A 16,837-nucleotide genomic window follows, 5' to 3' on the forward strand; every position below is an offset into this window, starting at 1 on the left:
TAATGGAGAAAGCCAGGGAGTTTCAGAAAAACATATATTTGTTTTATTGACTATTCTAAATCCTTTGACTGTGTGGATCATCACAAATTGTGGCAAGTTCTTGGTGGTATGGGGATACCAAGTCATCTTGTCTGCCTCCTGAGGAATCTGTATAACGACCAAGTAGCAACGGTAAGAACAGACCACGGAACAACGGACTGGTTTAAGATTGGGAAAGGAGTACGGCAGGGTTGTATACTCTCATCCTACCTATTCAACCTGTACGCAGAACACATCATGCGATGTGCTGGGCTTGATGAAGCCAAGGCTGGAGTTAAAATGGCTGGAAGAAACATTAACAATCTCCAATAAGCAGATGATACCACTTTGATGGCTGAAAGCGAGGAGGAGCTGAGGAACCTCATGACCAAGGTGAAAGAAGAAAGTGCAAAAGCTGGGTTGCAGTTAAACCTCCAGAAAACCAAGATTATGGCAACCAGCTTGATTGATAACTGGCAAATAGAGGGAGAAAACGTGGAGGCAGTGACAGACTTTGTCCTTCTAGGCGCAAAGATTACTGCAGACGCCGACTGCAGCCAGGAAATCAGAAGACGTTTACTTCTTGGGAGGACAGCAATGACAAATCTGGATAAAATAGTGAAGAGCAGAGACATCACACTGACAACAAAGGTCCGCATAGTTAAAGCAATGGTATTCCCCATAGTAACCTATGGCTGCGAGAACTGGACCATAAGGAAGGCTGAGCGAAGGAAGATAGATGCTTTTGAACTGTGGTGCTGGAGGAAAACTCTGAGAGTGCCTTGGGCTGCAAGAAGATCAAACCAGTCCATGCTCCAGGAAATAAAGCCAGACTGCTCATTTGAGGGAATATTAAAGGCAAAACTGAAGTACTGTGGCCACATCATGAGAAGACAGGACACCCCGGAGAAGATGTTGATGCTAGGGAAAGTGGAAGGCCAAAGGAAGAGGGGCCGACCAAGGGCAAGATGGATGGATGATGTTCTGGAGGTGACGGACTCCACCTTGGGGGAGCTGGGGGTGGCGATGGCCGACAGGAGGCTCTGGCGTGGGCTGGTCCATGAAGTCACGGAGAGTCGGAAGCAACTGACCGAATAAACAAATGCTCTCTCTCTCTCACACACACACACATATGCTACAAAGCTTAGTCGGCTCCACATCTGGCTTCTGAGGGTGTCTCTACACCAGCCTAAAATCCCGCATTTAAAATGGGGCTTTCTGCTTCCATTTTAAAGGCAGGATCACGACGACTCCCTTTACACATGCTTCCTTTCCCCCCTCCTTCTCCTGGGGGGTGGGGGGACTGGACTTGGTCTCATAGGCCCCTTCCAACCCTACTATTCTGTGATTCCCCTATATCTGAGTCTTCCATATCTTTCCTTGATCTCGCTCCTCTTCCTGCCGCTTTTCCTCTTTTCACGGAGGGAACTGAAGCGGAACACAAGGGGGTGTGCGTGTAATTTGACAGCTCATGATCTGCGATGGAACAAAGGGCATTTCGTGCAGGAGACGCCCTGGAGGGTCACAGCATCATGTAGGCTTTCTTCACACGGAGCTTTTATCCTGCGACTGAGATGGCTCCTTCACGGAAGTTTGCGGGCTCTTTACACGACACCGTGATCATTCCTCCGTGAAAAGAGTTCAAGCGGCAAGAGGAGCAAGATCAATGAAAGAGACTGGGAGACTCAGATATGGGGAGAAGGAGGGGGAAAGGGGAGGGGGGAAGGAAGCACGTGAAAAAGGGAGTCCTTGTGATCCTGCATTTAAAACGGAAGCAGAAACCCCATTCTAAATGCAGGATTTTAGGCTGATGCAGAGATGCCACAAACTTCCATGAGTGAGAAATCTCAATAGCAGGATAAAAGCTCTGTGTGAAGAAAGCCCGACAGCCCTTCAGGCATGGCCCACACACTTCCAAGCCTGTTGTTGTAAACCTCGGAGCTAGAAATGTGTTTGTTTGCTTAATAGGAAAAGGAAGGCAAGCTGAGATTCCTCAGATGCTAAACTCTGCACACCTTCTCAAGTTTTTCACTAGCATGATGCAATCCCAGAATCATGACAGTTATAAACCCATCAAATGAATCCATAAAATATAGCCCTGATTTTGAATGCATTGATCAACAGAGTGTAGCCCTGTCCCCAGACCTTCCTTAACCAGGGGCACCCTGTGAGACCTTTCTATATGGGTGCTTCCAGATGGGGGTGCTTCCAGATGGTGCTTCTGGCTAGGAGGCACTGGAGCTGTTCTGTCTTTTCCATCTTAATGCCTTTTTTGTGGCAAGAGAAAAGATGGAAGCAGCAGTGGGAAAACATGGGTGGCTTACACGTGCAAGACCTCCCCCTTAAAACTCTGTAAATGAGCCTGGGTGATCGCACTGTAAAAACGGCGTCTAGGAACACCATAATCGCCTTCCCAGTGAGCAGTCCTGGGCAGTCCTCTCTAGAGTAAACCTTGTCCATGTCTGACTTCTTGGCCGTCAGCAGCTCTGGAAAGGTCCCAAGTTAACGCTCTTGATACCCTGAAGGTCTTTGAACTGGGTAGTAAGACTGAGATTGCACGCACTGAAGACAGCAAGACTTACTTCTGAGTAAATGTGCATAGAATTGCACTTTGCTTTTACTTAATTCACGTTAAGCAGTTTATATACCAACTGCGCCCTTATCTGGACAGAGATAGCCTAGCTACAGTTATCCACGTTCTGATAACCTCTTGTCTGGATTACTGCAATGCGTTATACGTGGGGCTGCCTTTGAAAACGGTCCGGAAACTTCAGCTGGTCCAAAATAGGGCAGTGAGACTGTTACCAAGGACTGGCCACACGATCACATAACACCTGTACTTTTCCAGCTGCGCTGGCTGTCAGTCCATTTCCAGGCTCGATTGAAAGTGCTGGTATTAACATTCAGAGCCCTTAACGGCTTGGGGCCAGGTTATCTGAAGGATCACCTCCTCCCATATGTGCCTGCCTGGACCCTAAGATCATCCTCAGTGGTCCTTCTCCGTGAGCCCCTGCCGAAGGAAGTGAGGTGGGTGGCTACCAAGAGGAGGTAGGGCCTTTTCTGCTGTGGCACACTGGCTGTGGAATGAGCTCCCTAGAGAGGTTTGCCTGGCGCCTACATTGTACTCCTTCTGACCTTTATATCCTCCCAGTATTTTAGCATTTAAGCTTCCTAATCTTTTAGCTCTGGTGTTTTAAATCTGTATTTTAAATCTCTGCATTGCTGCCTGGTTTTATTCTGGTTGTACTGCTATACTGTGGTTTTAAGCGTTCATATATATGTCGTTTTATGCTGCACCTGGTGATCTTAATTTTTGAGCTTTGGCTATTGGGCACTATAGAAATCAATAAATCAATAAATCAAATAGTTAAATTCTGTAAGCTTATACCAGTTTAAGTGTTTCTTTAAACCTAAAGTATATGGATAAAATACAGAAAGTGCCTTAAACTGGGGCCTCACCACAATAACAAACCACAACAAAGCTGTTCAGTCTCACAAATGAACTCCTGGTGCTTAAAAAATATAACTGTAATTCCAGAGACATTCAGCAACATTTGTTAAATGTACAGCAGAGGTCAAATGCAAATTGTGCCCCCCACCCCCCAGACCACCACCATACACACACACACACACACACACACACACACAGAGCTTCCACGGACCCTGGAGAGGGGTCTGAAACCTGAAGGACTCCAGTTCGCTCAGACAATATTGTTTTAATAGGCACGCAGAATATTTCTGCAAAAGGTAAACATGGGGCAGCCAAATAACAGGGTCTGGGACCTGAATGTTTCCTGGTTTGTGTGACAAACACTACCTTTAATGTGAATCTTTGAAGAAGGAAGTACTTCTAAAATGAGGTGGAGAGCAGGGAGACCCTAACGAAAGGGAACTACTCTGACCCCTCACCCCAGCCTGGCTCATAAACAGACTTCCCCTTAAGTGGATCTGATCAGAACCCAGCGGGCCCCTGGCCACTCCACTCTTTCCACTGAGCTAGCTCACCCAGGTGCTCTGCGTGGCTGAGGAAGTTTGGGATCTTTGGGGTGGGCTACAAGAGAACAGCAGAGGTGCTCACAGATCCCCAGTCCGCCTTTCACCCACGGCCTATCGTCACCTCTGCGTCACGGAAAGGGCACCTGTGGATGTCCATCAGAGAGAAGAGCCGGCCAGGAGTTCCAACTGGTTTATGCATTACATAAACAGAGTGAGCTTAGGAGGGTGTCTGGTCTCTGTGCTCTCTCCACCCCTTCCTGCTCTTGCTTCCATGAGAATCGGAGTACTGAACAAGCCGCGCCCAGAATCCCACCACCTTCTAGTGACTCACTCCAGCTTTCCTGCCCATCTCTTGGGGATCAAGGCTGGAAGAAGCTGTCGGAGCAAGGAAGGCTGAAGAACTGCACGTGGGGGGAGGAGTCCTTGTTAAAAGAGTCTCTGGGGTTTCACACCTTGTGCGACTGTGCTGGAGCAAAATGCTGAAGGGGCTCAAAACCCCACTGCTGCTTTCTGAATTTCTCCCCACCTCAAAGCTCCCCCTCCTCCGTATTTCCCTTTTTTCTTAGTCACACTTAATAAAGTAATGTTACTCTGTGGAGAGGAAAAAGGAATCTGCTGTATTTGCCTGAATTCAGAGTTACTCTGTTAACCTGAGAAGGCACCCAGATCTTGGCAAAGGAACTGGCAAATGGGGAGGGATCCTTCTTATCAGCAGGTGCCCAGACCAGAGGTGCTGGTTATTAATTGGGGCCCTGGGCTTTTTGCAAGGGGAACCCAGAATTGTAGGGCTAAATGGGGTTCAACACCAGGAGAATATGTGGACTTCCTCGTCCATTCTCAGGACACCTAGAGATTGTTCCCATGGAAATCTGCCGGTCTTCAATTCATGTCATGCTGGCTTGCTGTGTGTTGTCCTCTAATGGAAATTAGCCACCGGGGGTGGGGGGTTTAGAAATGGGGGGAAGGATACGATGGAGAGGAGGCAGATTCCAGGGCTAAGAAGGTAGCTTCTAACAGTCCCAACACCTTGCTTCAGAAAGTCTTTGGCTGCCAGAGGTTGACAGATGCTCCCTTGGAAAGATTGACACGCTGAGGACTCCTTCAAGTTGCTCGTGGGAAAGGTGTCCCCAAAGCTGGTGCACGCGCAACAGCAGTGATACTGTCTTCTCTGCCACATCATCAAGGCCTCAGTGGTCCATCTCCAATGATGGGCACCGTCTCGTTGGTCCACACGTCGTCGTCCTCCAGGGGCTCGGAGGAGGAGGATCTGCTGACACGCTCCACAATGAGCAGAACGAACATCAGGCACCAGAAGAGGAAGTTCACCCAGGCAGCTGCCTGAAGCCAGAGAAGGAGAAGAGTGTCCACGCCCTGCCTTCACGCATGCGTGCACGGGCATCCAAGGGTCCTGCACTGAGCAGGGGGTTGGACTCGATGGTCTTACAGGCCCCTTCTAACCCTACTATTTCATGGTTCTGTGACAGGGATGCTCTCACTTGGATTCCTGCACCGAGCAAGGGGTTGGACTCGATGATTTTATACGCCCCTTCCAACCCTACTATTCCATGATTCTATGAAGCCACCAGAGCAGGGTCAACTTTAAAGCACATTTTAGTCCAGCGGGGTTTGTTTCATATCAGGACTGTAATGCTCCTCTAATTGTGACCCACCAAAACGTGCGTAGACGATGTCAGTCAATTATCTGACACAACAGTAGGGGGGCTTCATTGTATCCTTGTCTCCAGCTCAAGCCGATCTGAAATACAGCTCAATAAATATGCTCACATTTGTCCCTGGCTATCATGCTCTCTTTCTTTCTTCCTATTGTTAAATGTAGGCTGTCCGGTCCGTGAGGGAAGGGGGTGTGGGGGAGGACGTACACTGATGGTGCTGTAGAAAGGAGTTGTGATGGGCAGCTGCAAGACCAAGAAGCCATCCTGCCATGGAATACATACGTCACAGTGACAAGCAACTGCATTTTTTTTAGGGATGATTACCTCGTTATAATCTGAATAGGCTTTAGGCTAATTTAGTGTAGAATGAATTCTTAGAAATGCAAACACTGGTCTGAATCAGGGAGAAGCTGAATTCTCGGAAAAGCTCTCCTGAACTTAAGTGCTTTCTTAAGATAAGGGTGATGACCAATTTAGGGTGCCATCCCATGGGCTGCGCCCTCGTTAGATCGAAGCCTCCGAGAGTACCCAATCCCCTGCTGGGCTGCTGCTAGCAGGGCAGGAGGAGGGACAGAGGCAATTCTCACCTCTCTGTCCTTCCCTCTTCTTTTTCCTCTAGACGGGTCCCTGAGCCCGTCTAGAGCGGCTGGGGGTGGAGAGGCCTCAGGAAACATCGTCTCCTGGCTCGCCTCTCCCTGCCCGCTGGAACGCCCCCTCGCAGACCTGTCCGAGGCCGCTTCTGCACCCTCGTAAGACCTCGGTGTGATTCTTTCTCCAAGGGCTGCGAGGGGGTGGATGAGGGGAGGGACAGGACTTCAAAGTCCCCCTTCCGAGCTCGTAGCAGTGCCTACGGGGGAGGCGCCAAAGAATCCTACGGTCCCTGGGACGCTCTGCAGCTCTCCTCTCTGAGGCAGAATGCTATAAAACGGAAGCTTTTAGCACGGCTGCACAGAGTGATTCTGGAGAAGGAGATACATGCCACATGCACTTATTTAAGCCCTGCCAGTTAGGTAGATGTGACCTTGGAATATAATAGCAGCTTTCTTGGAGAGAACAGTAATAGCAACACTGATAAATTCTGATGTTAGCTACTATTCCAGTTATGCAATTACACTGTTGATAATCATAATTGTAGGACATGTGTGTGGATTGTCTGACTCCAGATTTCAAAGTTATGTTACACTTTACACTTGTTGGAGCAATAAATATTATATATATTCACCAGGACCGTTTTTGTATGGTCCGGTTTGGGAGCCGCTTCAGGGAAAAGGACATGCATACGATTTAAGTCTAAATCTTGCTGCCCATAATAATCAGTGGAGCGAGCCATCTAGACAGAGCGGGGCAGGGGGCGCACAGGATAATTCGGATTCCTGGATCGGAGGTCGGAGACAGCGCTCTGACCATAGGTCCAGGGATCCGTGCTCCCCGCCCCCTCCCAGCCGGCCTGGAGAGAACCGCACCAGCTGCCTCTCCGAGGTGGCAAAAGCAACCTCAGAGAGGGGGTAAAGGGGGCGTGATGGGCGGGTAGGGATACAAGGCCTCCCCAGCCTCTGCAGCACCCCAGCTAGACGGGTAACACAGCCTGCCTAGCCAAAATGCAGAGTGGGGGAGTGTGGAGGCGAAGATGGCCTCTGGTGCCCCCCACTCTGCACAGGATGGCACTGAGCCTCTGTGTTCGGAAGCTTATGGGCATCGCCATACGATTGCAGCCTGAGATAGCTAAATCTACAACCGACTAGGGACGGTTTAATTAGCTGTAGTTCCTCTCCTGAACAGGAAAATCACAGACAGCCCTGATTCAGGCTTGAGAACCTGGCTGGCCAGATGGCGCTGAGCGCTTAAGCATCACAACCCCCTCTCACCAAAATCTGTCCTCTCTTGGGGCCGATGAATCCTAGATTATTACTTTTTTAAGGTAAGGTAAGGTGTCCCTAACCAGTCGTGTCCGACTCTAGGGTGCGGTGCTCATCCCCGTTTCTAAGCCGAAGAGCCAGCGCTGTCCGAAGACGCTTCCGTGGCCATGTGGCTGGCATGACTGAACACCGAGGTGCACGGAACGCTGTTACCTTTCCCGCCGAGGCGGTACCTATTTATCTACTTGCAATTTCTTGCTTTCGAACTGCTAGGTTGGCAGAAGCTGGGACTGAAGACGGGAGCTCACTCCGTCACGCAGCACTCGGGTCTCGAACTGCTGACCTTCCAGTCTGCAGTTCAGCGTCTTAACCACGTGTATAAAATGGAGGGAGGCTTTAAAGGTCACGCCTGCCTTTGAACAGTGATGACGGGGCTGTGCCAGATGGCGTCCCGTTCCCTCCAGGGTGCAGTGGGGGCATTAGTGCCCGACTGGCACAGTTCAGAGAAGAGGGGATGGCGCAGGGGCAAATGGATTGGACTCAGCAGAGCGGCACTGAAATACCACTCACCTCGGCAGTGTAGAGGCTGTTGTAGAACCTTTCCGCATGGTAAGGGGAGACCCAATGGCTCTGCTGAGCATCTTGGCAGCTACGCAGGAGGCGAGAAGGAAAAAGCCAAAGTGGTTAGCTCACCGGACTCCAAACTTGCCACTAGGGGAGAAATTGCCCCCAGCAGCATATTTTTCTCAAGGGCAGGCTCCTAGGGGTATTGCAGATGGCCCCATCCAAACCCATATCTAGGAGGGGTCTGTAGGTACCACCTTCTGTTTTGTTCTTTTGAAGGCATCTGGCCCAGAAGCACTTTGCTAGCAGACAAGTGGCATTCTGATAGCATTGCCTCCGCCCTGCCCCACAGCAGTAGAGTCTGACTGCTAGCTGATTAAAATGAAGGCAAAATACCTTGCCAGACCTCAGCTGCTTTGCAGGTAAATAAAAAAGCATCACTAAACCTGAGCTGTCAAGAACTAAGAAAGAGAGGAGGGAGGAGGAGAGGGAAGGGGAAGAGAAGAAAGACCAGAAGAAAGGATGTTACTCAAACATGAACTAGACAAAGTAGATGGAAAGATTAAAATGTCCACCTTAGTTTTCTGACTTTTCCTTTCATGCTGGTTTGTGAATTTGAAAGAGGGGGCAGAGAAAGGCTGGGCCATCTGGATTCTAATCCCCCTCCTTTTTGATTTTCAAAGCTAACAGGTGCGGATTCTGGGGACCTAAGCCACCAGGTCGTCTCCATCAGACTATGTTGGTTTACTCCTGAAATAGATTCCAGTCTTTACTAAAGGCAGGTTTGATCCTCTTGTTTAGAAACTGAGAACTGAGCATCCTCCCCTGGACTCACCGTGCTACAGCAGTGGACTTCTGGATGGACGTGCAGAGAGTGTTTGTGCCGATCCGAAGGATGCAGGCCGAGACAAGCAAGAAGAAGAGGATGCCAGCGAAGAGCACGAAGGAGCACTTGAACCAGCTGTGGTCCCTGCAGGGGGTAGAGAGGCCCTCAAGAACGAGCCAGCATGCTCCAATGGTCCACCCTGCAATTTTGCCCTAGGGTCCCCACTCACGGCTGTCTGTCGCTAAAGCAGCAGTTGTAAATCCCGTGGAGCAGGACTGCAAAGGAGATAATGGCCGTCAGGACGGAGACAGCAGAGATGAAGTAGCATAGAGAGATGTTGCTGGAGCTGCTTAAACTCAGCGTCCCGTTGTTGCGCACCGAGCCATACAGGATGCACTGGCCATCAAATGCCCCCTGGAAAAGAGAGGGAAGGGCGGAGGCTACAGGTCTGCTAGGAGAGAATAAAGAGTTCGCGGGAGGGGTTGTCGGGGGCTCTTTTCCCCAGTAGTGGGGGGGGGGAACTGCTGCCCTGTGTGTTTTACACCAGGTCTAGGAGCATCAGCCTCCATTCCTAACTCACTCACTGGTTCCACACATTGTGGACAGGCCATGGTTACAACCAGTGGAGGCTGGTGGCCGCGATGTCAGTGGGGCGGTGCAACTGCTCCGCACCTTGGAGAGCTCCTTTAGAGCGATACCTGAAACCTGGAGTGGATTCACGGACATTGCAGCCCCCAGCCCCCACTGGTGATAAACAATTCGGTGGACTAACGCATATCATCAAGCATCAGTCCTTTTCCTTAAAAAAAGTGCGCGGTGGGGGCGACTGTTTGCCCAGTATCTATTTTCAGTGGTGCAGCTATTGTGAGGAATCAAAACTCACCGGTCCTCTTAAAATGGGCTGTTCTTATGTTGGGTTGATGCACCGTTCGACTGGCTTGTCAAATACTGTGTCGACTGACCGCCGATTTGTTAAGGCACCCAGATAATTAAAGTACTTTTATCCTGGTCCTCAGCCAAAAAGCCTTCCCAAGAAGCTTGCATGCACTCAGTTCAGATGGTCCCTGCTTGCAGCTCCGCTGCCCTGAGCCGTCCAAAGGTCTGCTGCTCCCTCAGAAGACCCTCCCCTTTCTCCCGTGCTGCCCCTTAGGCCTGGACCCCACCGCCTTCCAGAATGCCTCCGTGAGACCACCTCCCTTACTTCCTTCAAACTCCTCCTCCAAGCCCACCTTTCATTTATTTACATAATGTATAAACCACTCGATATCTAAAGAAAAAGAAAAAAAAGATTCCCAAGCAGTGAATGGTAAAGGGAGGTGGCGGGGGGGGGGGGGAGTCAAAATACAAAAGAATGAAAATATTTAAAATCAAGTGATACCAATAAAACCGTGGCTGGTCATTCAGGAAAAGTTTGTTTAAATAAAAATGTCTTCAGCAGTGCTGAAAACACGGCAATGTTGGCACCTGCCTGACATCAACTGGCAGGGAGTTTCACAGAGAAGGAGCCAGTACAGTGAAGGATGTACTCTGAGGGGTCTCAGGCCCATGTGGAGCAATTCTGTTGATGTCGAGGTTGCAACAATGATGCCAGCCAGGGCACTTGCGAGGGCCACTGTGCGTTCCCCCTAGGAGCAAACCTAACAGCCAAGAAACTCGTCTACCAGCTACAGGCTATATCTGCAGGGATTTCCAGACAGGAATAGGAGCATCTGTGGCAAAGGCCCGCAACGAGGACCCCATCTTGCTCGCAACAAGAACCAGGGAGTTCCTTGCTCCTCCAGGGGTCTAGAAGTTAATTTCAGAGTTTCCAAGAACAGTTAGCTGCGTTGCTATTGTAATTAGCCTGACATCTGTTGATATTGAAAGAGAACCAGCATGGGGTAGTGGCTACTAAGCCCAGAGAGACCCCAGCTTCAAGTCCCCCTCTGCCACAAAGCCCCCGGGTGACCTTGGGCCGGTCACAATCTCTCAGCCTAACCCACCTCACAGGGTTGTTGTGAGGATTAAACTGGGGATGGGGAGAGGAGACACACTCCTTGAATTCTTTGGAGGAATGCGGGAGATAAATGTAACATATTTTGGCTGTTCTAAAAATATTTGACCAATATTTATGGGTCAATTGGCTAAACCTTTCCTTCCCAACCCTACTTTAAAAAAACCACACCCACTCACCCAATAAGCAAGGTATAATTTAATTAATCTAGCTAGCATAGTCGAAAATGGTGGGCGGCTGGGGGGCGGAGAGGGAAGTGCAGCAGGAGAAACCTAAACTGGCCTCTTTATTTCGGAGATTCTTCCCGCTGAAATTGCCGGCATTGTTACAACCACCACCTGAGCCCAGCCCTGGCTCGCCTGGGCTCCCTAGCTCGGGCTCCGCCGCGATTTAATCCGGGCAACATCCTGGAACCGGCCTTGACCCAGACGGAGAATTTCGCCGTCCGGCCGCTGCGAGCGGGCAGGGATGGAGGCCCCCCCGGGCAAGACGCGGGGCGCGGGCCCAGGCACGCCCGTGGGAAGCGCGCTTAGACACGGCGGGGGCAGGGAGGCCGTCGGGCGCAGAGCGGGAGGGAGCGCGCGCGCCGGCACGGAGGAGGAAGCGCCGGCGGCCGCAGCGGGCCGGACCCTCGCCGAGGCCCGCCGCCGACGGAGCCTCTCGCGCAGCCCGGGCGCTCGCGCGACGGGGCGCGGGCGAGGCGGCGGCCGGACCGGGCGACGCGGCGGCGGGAGCCGGACTTCGGCTCTCCCGGAGGGCCCCGGGGGCAGAGCCGGCACCGAGGCTTCCCGCAGCCTGTCCCAGCAGAGCCGGCGGCAGAGCAGCCTGGCCCGGCGGGGCCGGAGACTTGGCGGAGGGCGCGCCGCGCCGCGCCACGGCCGAGCTCAGCGGAGCCCCCCGCGCCGGCCAGGCGGCGCAGCGGGCCGGCACGCGAGCGCGGCGGGAGAGCTGCGGCCAGCGCCCGGGCGGGCCGGGGAGAGGCGCGCTGAGGGCGCAGCCCTGCGCGCGTCCGGGGGGCGGCAGGGCTTCGCCCCGTCCCAGCACGCGCGGGGTCGCGCCCCTCGTGGCTCACGTCGCGTCCCGCGGGGGCGGCCCTCTTCTCCCGTCCCGGGCGCGGGGGCGGGGCGGGGCGGCCCTCCGCGCCCCGAAAGGCAGAGGCGCCGGGCTCGAGCGCCACCTGCGAGCTGGGGCCGGAATCCAGGCGACGGAGGCGTCGGCTGAGCGGTGTTCGGCGGGGCGCGATCGCTCTCTGCCCACGCTCAGCAGCGCCCTTGCTCTCTCCGATGTCTCGCAGCGCGCCGCTCGGGCAAAAGCCCTCGGCTCCTGCACGTGCTCAGGGCCACGCTTTCCCCTTGGCATCCAGCAGCCCCCGCGCCCTGGGCAGCGCACGCGCCGGACGCCGCGCGCACGCCCAGCGCCCCCCCCCGGCGCGCTCCTGGGCTAAGCGGCCCCGCGACGCGCTCCAGCGAAAGTTTCCTGCCCCCCGCGCGCTCGGACGGGCGCCCGCCCGCAAAGCGCGGGAGTCCCCCCGCCGCGGGCCCCGCCTCACCTGCGTGACGGTGAGCGCGGAGGCGCAAATGATCCCGCACAGGAAGGCGGCGGCGTGGAGCGCCAGCTCGACCGCGCGGAGCCCGCCCGGCAGCGCCATCTTCCCGCCGCGGCCGCGGGAGGGGGAGGCGGCCTCGCGCGCGCGCTCGGGGGCTGCCGCCGCCCGGCCCGGCGCGACTGGCAGCTGCGCCGGCCTCCGCTCCCGTGGGCGGGGGTCCCGGAGGGGCGCGGGCGACGCGCGAGCAGGGACTTCTTGGCGTGGGCGCGGGCCTGGCAGGAGCTGCAGGGGAGGCTCCGCTCCCGGGCGCGGGGCGGGGCGGGGCGGGGCCGGGCGCTCTGCGCGGCGGGTCTCGCGGGGCCGCCCGGAAGCGCCGCTCCGCGTGGCGAGGAGGAGGAGCGCGGGCGCCGCTGGGCCTCCCCCGGGGCGTGGCTGCGGGACGGCCGGGAGGAGCGCCTGCACTCGGCGGCGGCTGCGGCCGCCTCCGGCCTCGGGGCGGGCGCCGCGGGCGCCGAGCGGTGGAGGCTGGCCGCGCCGGTGGGGCCGCGGTCCGCCCGGTTTCAGTCAGAACCGGCCAGAACTCCGAAGGAGCCGTCCAAAGTGCAGATGCCATGTCGGGGGGAGGGCTCAGCACCTCGGAGAGCGCCTTTGGGGGTCGGGCCGGTTCAGCGGGAACCCCGGAGTGGGCGCTCTGCCCCGCCAGCCAACCCTGGCTGCGCTCAGCGGCCGTGTTTTTGGGGCGTGCGGGCGGCCGGGAGGCAGGACGGCGAAAGGCAGGCGGCCGGGAGCTTTCTTTCCGGGTTCTACGGGCTGTTTGGGTCCTAACGGCACAAATGATCGTCCTTCAGTTGGCTTCAAGGTGGGGTTCTTTTTCAGTTTCCACTTTGATGTCATTTGCCGCACAGCTTGGTTACTCTGCAAAACTGTGGGGCAGCCCGGAGGGGTGTGTGTGTGGGAACTGGGGCAATTTGGGCCAGGCCACCCCCAAAGCAAGCCCCCCCTTAATTCCTGTGCAGACCATCTGACCCTGCCAGCGGCCCCCCCTGCCAGGTTGCTCACCAGCATTCTTGGTATTTTGTTGAGTTTTCAGAAAAAGAGGAAATGGCATCTTCCAGTGTAAGATGACACTGATTCTCCCCGATATGTGTTGGGAGACAAATTCTGCAAAATATGGCCCCTCCAGGAAATTCCTAGCAGATAACATCCTCCTACTGAAAGCAGAGGAAGGAACTAGAGGATCGGCTATCCTTTACTTGATCCTAACCAACAGAGATGACTTAGTGGATAAAGTAGCAGTTACAGGGACTCTGGGGGAAAGCGACCACGTCGCACTTGAGTTCTTGGTTCTAAGGGAAGCAAAAGCCGAGTGTACTCAAACGCGTACCCTGGATTTTAGGAAAGCTGATTTTAATAAACTCAGAACAATGATCAGTAAGGTCCCATGGCAAGCGACGCTAACGAGAAAAGGAGTCCAAGATGGGTGGGAGCTTTTAAAGGAAATTCTCAAGGCACAATCACAAGCAATTCCAACAAGAAGAAAAGGTGGAAGACAACAGAAGAAGCCAATGTGGCTTCACAAAAAGCTTAGGGATGACCTGAAAACAAAAAAGGACACATAGAGGAAGTGGAAAGAAGGCCAAGCAACAAAGGAAGAGTACAGGCAGGTAGCACAGAATTGCAGGGATGGCGTCAGGAAGGCTACAGCTGAGAATGAGCTGAGGTTAGCGAGGGATGCTAAAAGCAACAAAAAGGCTTTCTTCAGCTACATGCAAAGTAAAAGACAGAGGAAAGAAATGGTGGTTCAGCTATTAAATAAGAATGGCAAAACTGATGTCAAGAAAAGGCAGAAGTGCTCAATTCCTACTTTGGCTCAGTCTTCTCCTGAAAGAGGGTCTATGACCCCCCTGGCAAAGGTGAAGTACAGGCTGTATTGAGATCGACAGGCATATGGTCAAGGAACACCTAATTACTTTGAATGGGTTCAAATCTCCCGGGCCAGATGAGCGGCACCCTAGAGTAATAAAGGAACTGGCAGAAGAACTCTCAGAACTGCTGTCTATTCTTTGAGAAATCATGGAGGACGGGGGAAGTGCCAGATGACTGGAGGAGGGCTAACGTTGTCCCTAAAGGACAAAACGAGTAAAAAGGAGGAACCTGGGAACTACAGACCAGTCTGACATCAATCCCTGGGAAAATTCTGGAGCAGATGATAAAGCAATCCATCTGTAATCACCTTGAAAACAATGCCGTGATTACTCGAAGCCAACATGGATTCGTCAAGAGCAACGCCTGCCAGACGAATCTGATCTCATTTTTTTATCAAGTCACCTCCCTTATGGACCGTGGGAATGCTGTGGACATAATATATTTATTTATTTTATTTATTCATTTCATTTCTATACCACCCAATAGCCGAAGCTCTCTGGGCGGTTCACAAAAACTAAAACCAAACAACACACAATAAAACAATTTAAAATATATAGAACATTAAAACCACAATATAACAATACAACCACAATAAAACCTAGCAGCAGTACAGGAGTTTAAAATACAGATTTAAAACAGCAAAGATAAAAATTTAGAAAGCTAAAATGCCTGGGAAAATAAAAAGGTCTTCACCTGGCGCCGAAAGGAGTACAATGTAGGCGCCAGGCGAACCTCACTAGGGAGCTCATTCCAGAGCCGGGGTGCCACAACAGAAAAAGCCCTCCTCCTAGTAGCCACCCGCCTAACTTCCTTTGGCAGGGGCTCACGGAGAAGGGCCGCTGACGATGATCTTAAGGTCCGGGCAGGCACATACGGGAGGAGGCGATCCTTCAGGTAACCTGGCCCCAAGCCGTTAAGGGCTTTGAGTGTTAACACCAGCACTTTGAATCGGGCCCGGAAATGGACTGGCAGCCAGTGCAGCTGGAAAAGTACTGGCGTAATATGAGCTCGCAGGCCAGTCCCTGTTAACAATCTTGCTGCCCTATTTTGGACCAGCTGAAGTTTCCGGACCGTTTTCAAAGGCAGCCCCACGTATAACGCATTGCAGTAATCCAGACGAGAAGTTATCAGAGCATGGATAACTGTAGCTAGGCTATCTCTGTCCAGATAAGGGCATAGTTGGTATACCAGCCTAAGCTGATAAAAAGTGCTCCGTGCCACTGAGTTCACCTGTGCCTCGAGTGACAGTTCTGGATCCAAGAGCACCCCCAAACTACGAACCTGATCCTTTAGGGGGAGTGCAACCCCCTCCAGAACAGGTTGAACATCACCTAGCCGGGCAGACGAACCACCCACTAACAGTACCTCCGTCTTGTCTGGATTGAGTTTCAGTTTATTAGCCCTCATCCAGTCCATTACCGTGCCCAGGCCCTGGTTCAGAACAGCCACTGCCTCACCTGGTTTTGATGAGAAAGAGAGGCAGAGCTGGGTGTCATCTGCATATTGATGGCACCTCAGCCCACACCTCCGGATAACCTCCCCCAGCGGTTTCATGTAGATGTTAAACAGCATGGGGGATAGAATAGAGCCCTGTGGAACCCCATGGCACAATTGCCATGGCACAGAGCAATAATCCCACAGCACCACCTTCTGGAATCGGCCATCCAAGTAGGAGCGGAACCACTGTAGTGCAGTGCCTCCAACTCCCAACCCAGGCAACCTATCCAGAAGGATACCATGGTCGATGGTATCGAAAGCTGCTGAGAGGTCCAGGAGAATCAACAGGGTCGCACTCCCCCTGTCCCTCTCCTGGCAGAGGTCATCCCACAGGGCGACCAAGGCAGTTTCCGTTCCAAAACCAGGCCTGAAGCCCGATTGAAATGGATCTAGATATACCTCAACTTCAGCAAAGCTTTCGACAAAGTGCCCCATGATCTCCTGATGAGCAAACTAGCTCAAAGTGGGCTAGATGAAACGATCCGGTGGATCCACAGTTGGCTACTGAATCGGACTCAAAGAGTGCTGATCAAAGGGATCTTCTCAAACTGGGGAGGTAACGAGCAGGGAACCGCAGGGCTCATATTGTATATGTTAGAATGTATAATTTCTGTTATATGTAAGGTATAATAAAGTATGTTATAGGTATACTGTATATAATAAGGTATGTTAGAAGGTATAATATGTTGGAAGGTATATGTTATATACTTTCTAACATATTATGTATGTTAGAAGGTATAATATATGTGATATATAAGGTATAATATGGTATGTTATAGGTACAAGTTATGTAAGGTATATGGTATAGGTATGTAAGGCATTGCATCATGGAGAAAGCAAGAGAATTCCAGAAAAACGTCTATTTCTGCTTCATTGACTACGCTAAAGCCTTTGATTGTGTGGATCACAACAAACTGTGGCAAATTCTGAAAGTGATGGGAA

General features: G+C 52.7%; 1 protein-coding gene across 1 annotated transcript; it reads right to left on the bottom strand.

Moving 5' to 3' along the window:
• Nucleotides 1-3,385: 3,385 nt before the first annotated feature.
• TMEM179B (transmembrane protein 179B) lies at nucleotides 3,386-12,859 on the bottom strand. The gene is made up of 5 exons (XM_084823982.1): nucleotides 12,476-12,859; nucleotides 9,163-9,347; nucleotides 8,943-9,077; nucleotides 8,114-8,192; nucleotides 3,386-5,352 (listed from the first exon to the last, which is right to left on the bottom strand). The coding sequence occupies exons 1-5, from the start codon at nucleotides 12,572-12,574 to the stop codon at nucleotides 5,194-5,196; spliced, it is 657 nt and encodes a 218-aa protein (XP_084680108.1). The 5' UTR covers nucleotides 12,575-12,859; the 3' UTR covers nucleotides 3,386-5,193.
• Nucleotides 12,860-16,837: the final 3,978 nt, after the last annotated feature.

The sequence above is a fragment of the Heloderma suspectum genome, chromosome 17 (genome assembly GCF_057233095.1).
Source record: "Heloderma suspectum isolate Gila_16-S chromosome 17, 16-S_ref, whole genome shotgun sequence".
Lineage (NCBI taxonomy): Eukaryota > Metazoa > Chordata > Lepidosauria > Squamata > Helodermatidae > Heloderma > Heloderma suspectum.